This window comes from Centruroides vittatus, unplaced genomic scaffold, assembly GCF_030686945.1.
Source record: "Centruroides vittatus isolate TY-2023 unplaced genomic scaffold, ASM3068694v2 contig_1050, whole genome shotgun sequence".
In the NCBI taxonomy this organism is placed as follows: Eukaryota; Metazoa; Arthropoda; class Arachnida; order Scorpiones; family Buthidae; genus Centruroides; species Centruroides vittatus.
In genome coordinates, this window is record NW_027120679.1 from 1,052,444 (window position 1) to 1,065,793 (window position 13,350).

The 13,350-nt window shown below is 35.9% G+C and overlaps 1 protein-coding gene and 2 long non-coding RNA genes across 3 annotated transcripts; all 3 read left to right on the plus strand.

Moving 5' to 3' along the window:
* Positions 1 to 3,325: 3,325 nt before the first annotated feature.
* Positions 3,326 to 3,685, plus strand: LOC136970836 (uncharacterized). Its single transcript, XR_010880047.1, has 2 exons — positions 3,326 to 3,448; positions 3,525 to 3,685. It is a non-coding gene; the product is annotated as an uncharacterized lncRNA (long non-coding RNA).
* A 2,594-nt stretch (positions 3,686 to 6,279) lies between these two features.
* On the plus strand, positions 6,280 to 7,546 carry LOC136970842 (uncharacterized). The gene is made up of 3 exons (XR_010880048.1): positions 6,280 to 7,059; positions 7,129 to 7,218; positions 7,292 to 7,546. It is a non-coding gene; the product is annotated as an uncharacterized lncRNA (long non-coding RNA).
* A 1,062-nt stretch (positions 7,547 to 8,608) lies between these two features.
* Positions 8,609 to 12,872, plus strand: LOC136971225 (cytochrome P450 3A15-like). The gene is made up of 8 exons (XM_067265698.1): positions 8,609 to 8,751; positions 9,818 to 10,185; positions 10,823 to 10,904; positions 10,984 to 11,092; positions 11,886 to 11,974; positions 12,038 to 12,178; positions 12,262 to 12,421; positions 12,502 to 12,872. Exons 1-8 carry the CDS (start codon positions 8,609 to 8,611, stop codon positions 12,583 to 12,585), a joined length of 1,176 nt encoding a protein of 391 aa, XP_067121799.1. The 3' UTR covers positions 12,586 to 12,872.
* The last annotated feature ends 478 nt before the right edge of the window (positions 12,873 to 13,350 follow it).

Consider the following 13,350-nt stretch of genomic DNA (forward strand, 5'->3'; position numbering starts at 1 on the left):
GCTACCAAGGTAAACTTTAACCGCTTTCCAAAATTGTTAATCTGCTAACTTTCTTATCTTTGGTCTTCGGTCCAAAAGTAAAATACCGTTGAAATCGTCTCGGTCCCCTGAGTTCAGATATATACTAAAGTCCCGAAATTCCATAGAGAGTAATCTACATAACACTAGGGTTTCTCATTTCCCGGTCTTTTGCTTTCCCGGGATTCCGGGATAAAAGTGAACTGTTTCCCGGGAAATCCCGGAATAGAAATAATTACTTTTAAGATGTACAAAATATCTTGAAATTAAATTATATAATTACAGTCGAGTCCGCATAAGTCGACACCCGGATAACTCGACACCATCGGTTAAGTAGTCAGTTTTCTGTGGTCTTGGCCGACTTACATAGGCATTAATGTTAAAACACTCCGGTTTACTCGACACCGCTTAACTCGTCACCACTGGATAAGTCGACATACTTTTGCCGTCCCACACTCCGATAAGTCGTCACCCCCTCGTGAAAAAATGAATTCACTCTGCATGTGTGGTGCAAACTCGTTTTTTTCAGGTGGGAAGTCGATTTATTTATTAATATATAATTAATATATTTAATAATATAATAATATATTATATTATTAATATATATATATATATACATATTAATAAAAATGCCTTAACATTTTATGTATAAAATAATAACAGATAAACAAAAAGAAAATATACAATCTACACGAACATCGCACCATAATCCAATTTTGCGTTTTATCACGCTAGAGGCATTAAGAATCCTTAGATGTTACTTGCCAACAATTGACAATTGCAAAGATTATGTTTTAAAGGCGTTCGTGATCGTTGAAAAAGAAGAAAGTCGAGACAGTTAAGTGCTCAAAACAAACAACACTAAACGAAATTTCAATTTTTCATCTACAGAGTAATTGTAAATGGAAGACACAATGTATCATAAGCCTATACTACTGTATAACGCACTACTGTATTTTATTAATTGTAGTTTTGTGTTTTTTTTCCAACTTCGCTTTAGTCGTCACATCGGATAACTCGATACATTTCTACTTCCCATTGGAGTGTCGACTTATGCGGACTCGACTGTATTTTTCATTTTCTAAAGTAATTTAATACGTTTGCAACCTCCAAAATCATATTAATAATGCTGTGTAAGATATATGTTAAAAATTACCTTTGAATTACATAGAAATTTTCACAAATAGAAAAAATTTATTAAAGTTTGCTGGAAACTACATACAACTACAACAACAAAATGCTTTGAATTGAGTTGAAAATTAAAAAAAAAAAAAAAAAAAATGAACTTAAGATCGAACTTCTAACTTTAAAGGTAATTTTCGTATTTTAAATAAAACATAATACAAAAAATATTATTGTCAATTCGGGTGTATTATAGAATACCACCTATGGAATTTCGGGACTTTGAGTATATATTTGAACTCAGAGGACCGAGACGAGTTCAACGGTAACCTACTTTTGGGCCTGAGGCATAAAATAAGAAAGTTATCATACTTTTTTCGGCGATCGCGCGATGATCGGAAGTCGCGTCGCTCTCTCTGCTAAGCCTATCGCGTGTTTAACAGGCAGTCCGGCAAGTCGGTCATATATACCTTCAACAAAGGCATATGTTGATCCACGAGCACACCGATCGTCTACAGTTCGGGTTAAGTCCTTTTTGCACACCCTCGCGCTAGTCGACCTCGGGGGCTACGGCTCCTCAGTCTCGCTATCGCTCGCGGTCGGATAGTACTACGAGCCGACCGCGCTATCGCGATCGGGAATCGCAATGCTCGAACAAAAGGAAAAAAAGGAACGGGCGTTCGACCGTTCGTGCTCCGGGCGGACTCCCCCCGGGAGGAGAGCCACCGGCAGGCCGCCGATTGTTTTAACGTCACTAGTTATTGATTCACGGTAGTTCTTGAACAAAAGAAAAAAAAGGAAGTGGCATTCGACTGTTCGTGCAATTTCTAGCCTTTCAGAGTGCTTTTTTAAAATTTGTTTGCAGACTTTACCGCGAGATGGCAGAACTAGCAACTACGGTGCCGTCTGCATGAAAGCATTAAAAAAGTATGATAACTTAAAAACTATGATAACTTTCTTATTTTTCGTCTCCGGTCTAAAAGTAGGATATCGTTGAACTCGTCTCGGTCCCCTCAGTTCAGATATGTATTCAAAGTCCTGAAATTCCATAGGTGGTAATCTATAGTATCCCCGTAAATTTTTATAATAAGATTTTAAAAAGCTAAGATGGTCGATACTCCGATCACTCAATCCGATTCTTATTTTAGTTATGAAAAGAGCCGCTACCGGGAATGTTCTTTCCGATTCAATTGATATGAGTGGACTCGTGTTTAATGCATTTAAGAGAAAACAGATGTTATGTGTTTTTTCACCCGTAGCCTGGAAGATTTCTAGTTCGTTTTCGAGATTGTAGCACTTCTTTTGCTCTTTAGTATTCTTGATTTGTCTGTCTCGTCTGCTTTAACAGCGGCATCGAGCTCATAGCCCGATAATTCGGCAATTCGTTTGTCTTTAATAATTAGGTTTATGAAGAAAAACTTTATACTTGCAGACTCCGTACTCGTTTGTATCCTTGCCCAATTTGCACAACCCGGCGTTACAGCTACGCATTTATTGAAGCTACTGGGCATGGTTAAAAATTAAGACAGCATAAGCGCAATTATTCCAGACATTACAGGTTCTGACAAGTAAAGAATTTTTAGAGTCTTGCCACAAATAAGATACGTATTGACCATTTGTGACATTCCATAACGAGCAAAAATTTAAAAAACTAATAAGTAGGTTTAAAATTAATAAATACAAATGTATTCTGGCAGTTTATGAGTTAATTATACTTAGTATTGGTAAAATTTCCACAACTTTAACATAAAATAAGAAAAAAGTGAACTTTTAAGAAATTTGCGGGATTTCCCGGGATGAGAAGTTTAAAACCCGTTTAAACGGAACCTGCCAAACAGGAAACATGTTTGGTAGGTTCCGTTTAAACGGGTTTTAACGTTTGGTACCGTTTGGTTCTAGTTTACGCAGGTTTTACTGTATTAATGCAGATGAAAATCTAAATATATATTAAAAATAATAATTAATTGTACTTAAGCTAAAATCAATCTTACAATAATATTTTTAGATTCTTTTTAGGAGCTAAGCCTTATATAATGTGTTCTGATATCGAATTCCTTAAAATTATGCAAATTAAAAAGTTTAAAAATTTTTGCGGGAGAGACTAAGTTCAGCTTCTGGTCTTCATTGTATAAGAAACATTAAATTTTAAAACGATTTATTTATAAACGTCGTTTTCTAGCGAATACTTCCAGATATGGGAATATCTCACGAATCAGTAAAATATATTATGGCATTGTAAAAAGGTATTAAGTGGAAAAACTTAAGAAGTGTCATGACGAATTGCTTTACCTCTCAGAAAATTAAAATGGTATTATAAAACTTTCATTTATATTCCATACATTCTACTGTATATTTCAATATTGTTTACTTCTTTACGTTTTCAGATGAGCACAGCGATACATGATCCGACTGTTGCTTTTATAGAAAAAATCAAAAAAGAAAATGGCAAACCTCCCGATATTGCTCAAAGTTACAAGGGTCTAGTGTTTAATATAATGGGAAAATTAATATTCAGTGCTAAATTTAATGAAGAAAACGAAGAATACAACAAAATTGTCCATTGTTTAGATTATTTACTTCAAAATGATATCGTGAAAATACCATCAAATAGATTATCATGTAAATGAGTTTTTCTATTTTTTTTAAGGAATTTAGAAAAAGAAATTTATGCTTCTTCAGTCAAAATTTGTTCATTTAGTGTACTTTCCTGAAATCGAACCACTTCCTACTTACATTAGATTGTTTATGGACATTGCCAGAAATATGTTAAACTTTCATTCAATTCGATCGATTTTGAACACTGTTAAAAAAATAATTGCTGCTCGAAAACAGCTGGTGGTTGGTCTATTTTCAACTCTTACCCACAAAATCTTTAATTTATTAAATTAAGAATATTTTCAGAATAATCAACAAGATATTCTTCAAACTTTCCTGAAAGCTGAAGCAGTGGCGTAGCGTAGTGGGGGCGGCAGGGGCGGCCCGCCCCGGGCGGCACTTATAGGGAGCGGCAAAATTTCACAATAAATAATAATATCTTGTAAAAATACCTAAATAAGGGGACGGCGAAATTTTCACTCCGCCGCGGGCGGCTGACACCCACGCTACGCCACTGCTGTCAAAAATATGCTTCTCCCCAAATTCGTTAAAAATTTTATTTTAAAAAATTAGTTTATTTTCACTTAAAATTTATTACTTTAAAGTAAATAAATTATTAGTTCTTGGAAATAAGTCTTATTAATATATAAGTCACTTTAATTAACGTTTACGTAACTAAACTATAACACGTACACTATATTTCATATAACCAACGTCCGATGACGTCAGGAAACCGCTTTTAAAATAGCTTCGGATAAACGAAATATTACGAAATTTAGCAAACATTGCGCTGTCGGTCAATCGGAGAATACTGGACGAACGAGAGGAATGATTTGTTCTAGTTTTGGGGGGGTGGCGAGGTAAAGATGACGTTCGATTATAGAAAATCTTGCTTCTAACCCCTTGTGGAGAATGGAAACGGAAGGCGGAGGGCGGTAGGGAGTCTCTCGATCCCAATCCGTCGTCATTCGGGGGATAGAAACGTAAAAAATGCAGATATTTAGCCTTAAAATTCAAAAAGAATCCATTACGTCAATCGCATTCGAATTCGTTAAGCGCTTTCTAATCTCCATAGAAACGGCAACAATTGCCGTTTCTATGTTTCTATGGAAACGCGTATTGTTGCAACACGATTTTGCGTCACTTTGCACGTTTTTCGCTTGCCGGACGGACGTGTGCGCTCTTTGCTCCTGTTTTCGGTGTGTTTTTTGCCTTTTCTCGGTGTTTTTTGCTACCCGAAGTGGTTTTAAGAAGACTTTTGGACGCCGACAGTACACAAAGAAAGATTTTAATTAGAATTTAGCTAGCTGTAAGATTTTATTTTCGTTTCGTTTAATCCAACTTACGGAGACGGCATCGGCCGGCGTATTTGCGTTTAAATCTGCCGTCGCTTGTGAATTAGGACTTTTAAACAAGCCGCCACATTGGAAACGACCGAAGCGCCGAAAACCGATTAAGTATTTGCTCATTGGTTTATTTTCGTAATTAATTCATTTATATTTTATAAACACTGTCAAAGAATAAGGATTATTTATAGAAATTCAATTAAAAATTATTTAATACTAACTTTAAATACGAATTCCATCGTAATTTTAACTGAAATATACTCTGGTAACATTGATGGACGGAGACGGCATTCTGAAGCATGGGCTGTTCCTTCGACAGGTCAAAAATTTCGCCCTTTGACCTCCGACTTCTCCATGCAATTTATGTATTAGTTACAACGCTTTTCAATGGCTTATTTTGCCAGAATTAAATTGTCTGCAAACACGTCTAATACTAATACACTTGACAGTTATCTATACAGGCTGGACACAAAGAATTCTTTTCCTTAGGCTCTTTGTGTCTTTCCACGAGGTGGTCTTTTCTGAGTGCAGTCGATCTTCCACACTTACGTAACCCTCTGCCAATGCTTTGTGCCACTTAAACGTTCGTGTCCCGAATGACGAGTTCGGCTGTGGGCACGTTTCGCTTCTTCGTACGTTTGTCTTGTGTTTTGGACGACTCGTTGGCAATTTCTTTGCACGAAACTCTTTTAAATGCCGTCGTTGCGTTTATGCGACATACACGTTAGGGTAAATTGCTCTATAACGAAACACTTGTTACGACTTGGGCTCGAGTGCCTTTTCCGCATGGCTACGTGCGGCGTGTCTTTAATTTTCCTTCGTACAAATACAAATTACATGTAAGAGAGTTTCTTCGTTCCGGGTCGGTCGTCTCTACTGCAAATACAGTTGGAACGTTCTAGCAATTTCCGCTAGGATCTAACGCGAGCTATCCGAATTCCGATTCGTCGTGAACTTTTTCTGCGTTAAGTATATCCGAATCCCATTAATATATATATATATATTTTTCTTTCTTTACAGAATGAAGGACTGGCGGTTTTGGCGGTGGCTGCGGCCTAAGAAGATGAAGAAGTGTGAAGGGCGTTCTCCTTCCGCAATGGATGAAGAGAGGGCCTTTTCCCTCTTTGAGCGGGGAGAGGAACTCTCTTCCATCAATTGCGGAAGGGGTTCTTTCTTCACCGGAACGACTTTAGGAATAGAAGATGTCGACAGCATTCTCTGTTCCGCGTTGAACGGAGAGGAGGCATTTCGCTGTTCGGACTTGTTCCGAAAAGTGAAAATTCTCCATGTTGACGACATCATCTTTGCCGCACTGGGAGGGGAGGAATGTTTCGATCATTCCTCCCTTTTCCAACGAGTGGGATCCTCTCGTTCGGTGTGGGCAAGGATGCAAAGGAAAAAGCGTCGCTTCGCAAGAGATGTGAACGACTTTTTCCTTTGCTATTTCTGAAGTATCATTTAAATTTAAGGTTTTAGTTTCAATTTACTAACGTAGTATAAGAAGGCAAGAGGTTTTTTAATTTTTTTTCCTCTTGTCGTACTAACATTAAATTTAAGATTTCGGTTTCAATTTACTAACGTAGGATAAGAAGGCAAGAGGTTTTTTAATTTTTTTTCCTCTTGTCGTACTAACATTTAAACTAAAACCTTAAATTTAATTAATTTTTTTTTCTATTTAATCTTTACCGGATTAGACACTTTTCACCCGGACTCGACACCTTTTCCCGGACGTGACCCACGGACTTGTCTCCCGAACGTGACACTCGGTCGACGACAACGGATTTGACTCCCGATTGTGACCACCCGGACGTGACACGTTTCTTCACCGGAATCGACATTCGGCTTACCTTTCTTCCCAAACAGCTGTTATGAGGATTGAGCTTCCGGTTAGGGTAGGTTAGGTTAGGCTAGGCTAGGCTAGGTCAGGTCCTTCGCTCTTCTCATAACACTGTTCGGGAAGAAAGACTGTCTGATAAAGGTAATAATCTTCACCTTAGGTAATAAATGAATCAACTTCTGCTTTTCTCACTGTCTTTGTGTTTTGTAGGAACATTTGGGAGGGAGATTCTTCTCCCTTCCCAACTTTACCACGAAGAGGACCAAGTGGACATATGAATATTTTCCGAAATCTTCGATGGTAAGAACTCTTTCGTTTCATTTTTTAACACATCTTATTCTCGTATCGTAATTTACTGTTTTTCTGTTTATAGGCATGCCGAATACGTTCTTCGATCACACACACACACGGACACAACATCACTGTACACGAAGATATACACCGTTTAACCTTTACTCGAATTCTCGCACTCACGCACTTACACGTCAAGCGCCACGTTCTGTGTAATTCGACACAATGAAACAACCCGAACACTCGCTTCCCACAAATCCAACCCCTGGGTCCTCGTCCCGGGAAGTGGAAACGCCAATTTTAAAGATTAAAAGACTTTAAATTGGCGGCCGAAGGGGCTCTGGTATCACACATCTTGCATGGATTAAATAGAATTTCAGACATTAGCATCAATAATCGTTTTGTGATAAATTTTTCTGTTAAATTTACTGTGGTAAGAAATTATCTGCGCACAAATCTCGCTCGTATTTTAGTACTGTTAACTCTTACCTAAGATCATTAATTAAAGATCTTCGTGCTCATCGTATATTTCATCACACTTGCATATATGGCAGCTGGTGATTCTTTGTTTTGTTTATAGAGGGCCGTTTTAATCTTACCCATCGTCGGTTTCTGAAGATCCACAATTTGGGCTGCTGGACTGTCTTGACACACCAGATACAGATCGCCCCGGGTTCTTCAACAGCCCGAAATCGATCTCAGAGCGGTAGACTGAAGTCTTAATCGCTCAAACATCCGGCCGTCACCTTGTTATACCAGGTGTTGAAAGTAGCGAAAGTATGGGACCAGATAGAAATATCGAAGAAAATCAGGGAGGTACTAGAAAAAGGCCTTAACTTCCCGGTGTTCCCAGGTCCGATGTTGTAAATAGTTGGGAAACCTCCATACAGGAGATTGAAAGAGGGGTAGTTGGTATGGATCCCTTGGATAAAGAATTGTTTAGATGGAAGACGGTCATCAGTCACCGCCCAAAGAAAAAAGCAACTAGTATTAAGAATAGAGACATATGGCTTACGAAAGAGTGGTTAAGAACGAATGACTTAGTGATGACCAAAGCAGACAAAACTAGGCATTTAGTTATCATGAAGAGGCATACTTTTGAGAAGGAATTACATGCTTACATCAAGAAGACCGAGTGTGACATTGTTGATGACAAGATTATTGGGTCTTTGGACAGAAGAGTCAAGAGGTTAGAACGCTCAAGTCTTGCTGCCGTTTTACCTTTTCTGAAAAAATGTCACAATCCAAACTCAGGAGCTCCAAGATTAATTGCGTTTGCTAAGACGCACAAAGCCGAAACGAATTAAAACCAGTGGTAGAGAAATGTAGGGGGCTCACCTTTGTCTTAGAAAAAAGATTACATGAATATTTATCCTCACAACTTGAAGATAATAGGCTGATGGTAAAAGATCCTCTTGTCGTAGTCAATGAAGTACAAAATATTTCTTTAATGGAAGATGAAGTAGCGACCGTTTTGGATTATGAAGGCATGTATCCTTCAGTAATGATTGAATCTTGTGTGGAGACATTATTGAATTTCATGTACAACAACAAACCACAGTTGCTTAATTACACCCAAGACCTAGAAGAGCTAGCTAGCCTTGTATGCCATCAATCTTGTTTTACTTTTTTGGTCAAATGTACAGATGCAGATTTATTTATTTCTAAAATACTGGGGTACAGTACATACCTGGTGCCATAGACATATAACCAGGTGGAAACCAGAACATATTTACAATGTTACATTTTCAATAATGAACAGAGGGTACAGAATTAAAATAACAATAGAAGTGTATGAAAATTAGTACAGATGGGTTAACATGTTGTAAGATACAGATACAGGTACAAAATAAAATACAATATAGGGAATAATACAGTAGATGGATATTAAAGTACAAAATACAAAATGATGAACACAGATAATAAAATACAAGAAATAAAATATGTACAGTACAATTAATATACAAATACAGTCGCAAAGTGGTCAATGACAGAAATTTGGTCAAATGTACAGGCAGAAAAGAGGGGTTCCGATGGGAAGTCCCCTCTCTGGAATTCTTTGCGAGTTAGTAGTTAGAAGATTAGAAAGAAGAGTCCTGCGTGGTTTTAAAGAAAATATTATACATCTCTGTAGATATGTGGATGACATTTTTATTTTATGGAGAAATAATAACAGGATACATGAGTTTTTAAATAGAATCAATGACTAACAAGGATGGTCATATGTAAACTTCAAGCGCCTATTGGGAGCGGTATTTAAGCCTTTTTTCTCTTCGTTCCTTTCATACTTCTTGAGTAATCCAACAATAGTGCTTTTTTTGGTAACCTAGGGTCTGGGCTACTTGCAATATCCTATTAATTTCTTTATTTCTGTCATCGATTCTATCACAATACAAATAATCTCCTCTTATCAAAGTTTGAAAAGCGGCCATTTTATATCGATATGGATCCATTGACTGTGCGGGTATATATAGTGGGGTGTAAGTAGGTTTCATATACACGCTGGTGGACAAATGATCTCCCATGAACTTGATATTAATGTCTAAGAAGTGCACATTCAAGGAACTTTTTTTGTTCCAATTTTAACATATAATAGTAATTTGAATAGTATTATGAAAGAAGTTGCTAATCGAAAACAAGCAAGAATGATTTTAAAAAGAGCCCCCAATTTATATAAGATATTGAGGAACGATAAAGACAGAATAAGAACAGAAGAAAATACAGGTGTCTATAAAGTACCTTATGAGAACATCCAACTAAATGTTAAGAAAGACTATATAGTCGTCACCAACAGAAGCTTGGCAGTAGGACTAAAAGAGCATAGATATAACGTAAAAAAAGGATCCAATGCTACAATTTTGTCGCAAATGTCGCAAGTCCAAGGTTCGGTGGTAAAATGGGACGAGGCAACAATTATAAAACCTATATCTTCCCCCACTTTATCAATGACGGCGGAGAAGATGGAAATATATAGAAGTAGGCTACATGAGGGATGTTTAAATGAGAGTGCTGAGAGCCTGCCGTCAGCGTGGAAGTACTGTACATGATTAAAAAGTGCACTAAAAACTCGGACTAGAATTAGTTTATTGGAAGATTTATGATATTTTTTATTTTAATTCGTGTTAATCTTATATGTTCTTCCGTTTATCTTGGATATTTTTAAAAAATGTTTTTGTTCTAAATTTTGATTTAAATACATGAAACGTATCTGTTCCATTTTCGTTTCCTTTTTTAACCTGATGATGGCCTGTTAACCAGGCTGAAAACGTTTGTTTCAAATATATTCTTCTCAGCAACAAATTAAGGTGTTTTATTTCTATGTGTTTATTTGCTGAGCACTTTTAATGTTACACCAAACGATCGCCTAAATATCGGGCTATAATATGGCTAATTAAAGATGTGACAAGTATGAGTTTATTAAACATTAACTAAATATCTGGTCAACAGTGGCGTAGCGTAGTGGGGACGGCAGGGGCGGTCCGCCCCGGGCGGCACTTATAGGGGGCGGCAAAATTTCACAATAAATAATAATATCTTGTAAAAATACCTAAATAAGGGGACGGCGAAATTTTCCTCCGCCCCGGGCGGCTGACACCCACGCTACGCCACTGAGCTGAAGTAAGCTCGACAAATCGCGACAGAAAATTAACCAGCGATTCTATTCTTGTTAACATTGTACTGCTGTTGACAGCAAGGTTATTATATTTTTATTATACTGTATATAGTTTTTAAAGTTATATAAATGAAAATTAATATACTTTAAAATTTTTACAGGTATGAAGCCATTAGCTTAACATTAGAGTGCTACACGTATTATCTTGCATATAATTCAAAAAGACAAGATAGGATTCGACTGGAAATTAATAATCACATCGAAAAAAATGTAATTTAGTACATTATCACTTTTAGAGGGAAAGTATGGCAATCGGCCAGAAAATTATTCCCCAAATTTTTACATTTTTGGATTCGGGTGACATTGGAACGTCGAGAAATGCCAAAAATTTGGGGTTTTTTCTGTATGTAGGGATGTTGGTGTGTATGCAGGGGGTGCAATTTTGTTCATACGATTTAAAGTTTAATAACTTCTGTGCCTTTTGTCGAAAATTTTTAAATTTTTGCGGGGAAGTTGGTGTATTAGGGGCATTGAGGCTGTTTAATTTTGGCGAGTAAAGATCGAGAAGGAGGGGAGATAGAAGGGGTCGTGTGTTAGTACAGTATCTGAAGTGAGATCACACTTAATGAAGATTTTGACTCGTTATTGGCATTTACAAGCTTTTTTTTTATTATGAAACTCATCTGTACTCTTAAAATTAAGCTTTTTGCCATTTTATAATAATTAATAATATAAAAAGTTTTAAATTAAATTTTATCTCATAACAGATGACGATACACAATTTTAAAGTTTATCCGGGAAAGTTATGCAACTCGTTGCTGGAAATTTTAATTTTGTTTTGTTTTCATGAAAATGTTTCTTTTGACAAAATAACAATTCGTAATTTTCTTTGCACTTGGAATGTTAGTTGAATGGGAAGCCAATATGTGGCCTAATGTTATTTTTTATATCATTACATTAATCAGTTTAATAGTATGAAAGAATATGGAGGCTTTAATGATGATTATAATTAACTTCTTCAAATTTACAGCGGAATTAAATAGATTCTACATCACTCTTACAGAAAGATATTCAATACGAAGATCTCATAAAACTTCAGTATTTGGACCAGGCTATTTCAGAAACACTGCGATTTTCATCACAGTCTGTTATGTAAGTTTCGTAAAGACAAAAGAAAAACTATATTTTTGTAACTCATTATGAAATATTTTGTAGAAATATTAGCAGAGCGGTTGAGCAGGATTTCAAATATAAAGGAATGACCATACCAAAACAAGTAGCGATTTTTGTACCGGTGGCAATTCTTCATAGAGATCCGAATTATTGGCACGAAGCAGATAAATTTGACCCTGATAGGTGTGACTTGTTGAATATCATAATTTACGCTACTAATACGGTACAGAATGAAAAATATATAAAATAAATTTATGCCTTTACAGATTTTCACCTGAAAATAGAATAAATATTAGCCCAATGACTTATCAACCTTTTGGAGCAGGACCCAGAAATTGTGTGGCGTACAGAATGGCACGAACAGTCATGAAATTGGTCATGGCTAATCTGATTAGATCTTTCGTATTTGATGCATGTGAATGTGGGGTAAATATATATATGTTTATAGTTTATTTACATAATATAATTTATATAATAATTCAAATGTATATTCTCTTTCTCTATAGAGATCGGAAGTGAAACACTCAATATTTTCAATGCGTGAGAAAGATTCAATATTAATCAAAGCAACTCCAATATCATCCAATTGAGTATAATAAAATTATTTAATATTTGTAGAAATTTTTCTTAATTATATTCATTAATTTAATTGAAATGTATTAATTAGAATTATTCTACTTATAATATATGCTTAGTATCATCTATAATAAATAATTATAACAATAGAGCATTTAATGTTTTGTTTCGGAATGCTACAGAATTAAAATATAATCATTTATTTCGCAATTTATTATAATTACTTGTAATAAACATTATTGAAAATCTGACTATATGCAGTTTATACCGAGCAAAATTAATCTGTTCTTACTCCTATACAGAGCCACAAGTATACAGGAGTATACAGGTGCATATACATATGCACCTTATTGTAGACATTTAGTTTTATGCAACATCATACGTATGGATGCTGCTTGACATAAATTACGTCTAGCTGAAACATAGAGGATGAAATTTTAGGAAGTTTGTATAATTTTACTCATGTAAGATGTATGTAATCTAAAGGAAAATTGTAGAAAAGAAATATTAATTCAGGATTGCTATATAAATCCGTTCGAAAGCATGAAAATAGGATACTCGAAAACCGTGTTGAATGTAATTCTTGTAGAAAGTTATTAAATCTATATCTGTTGACGTTCTTTCTCTCAATACCCGTAGAAAATAAAGTCACTATACAGGTGTAGAATTAATGCAGACTATTGATGAAAGCCATTCCACCATCTTCATTAGCAGTTCTCTTTGCTCGTCTTTTTTCTAGCTCGTTAATCAATGGTGCAATTAGAGTGATGCTCTAACGA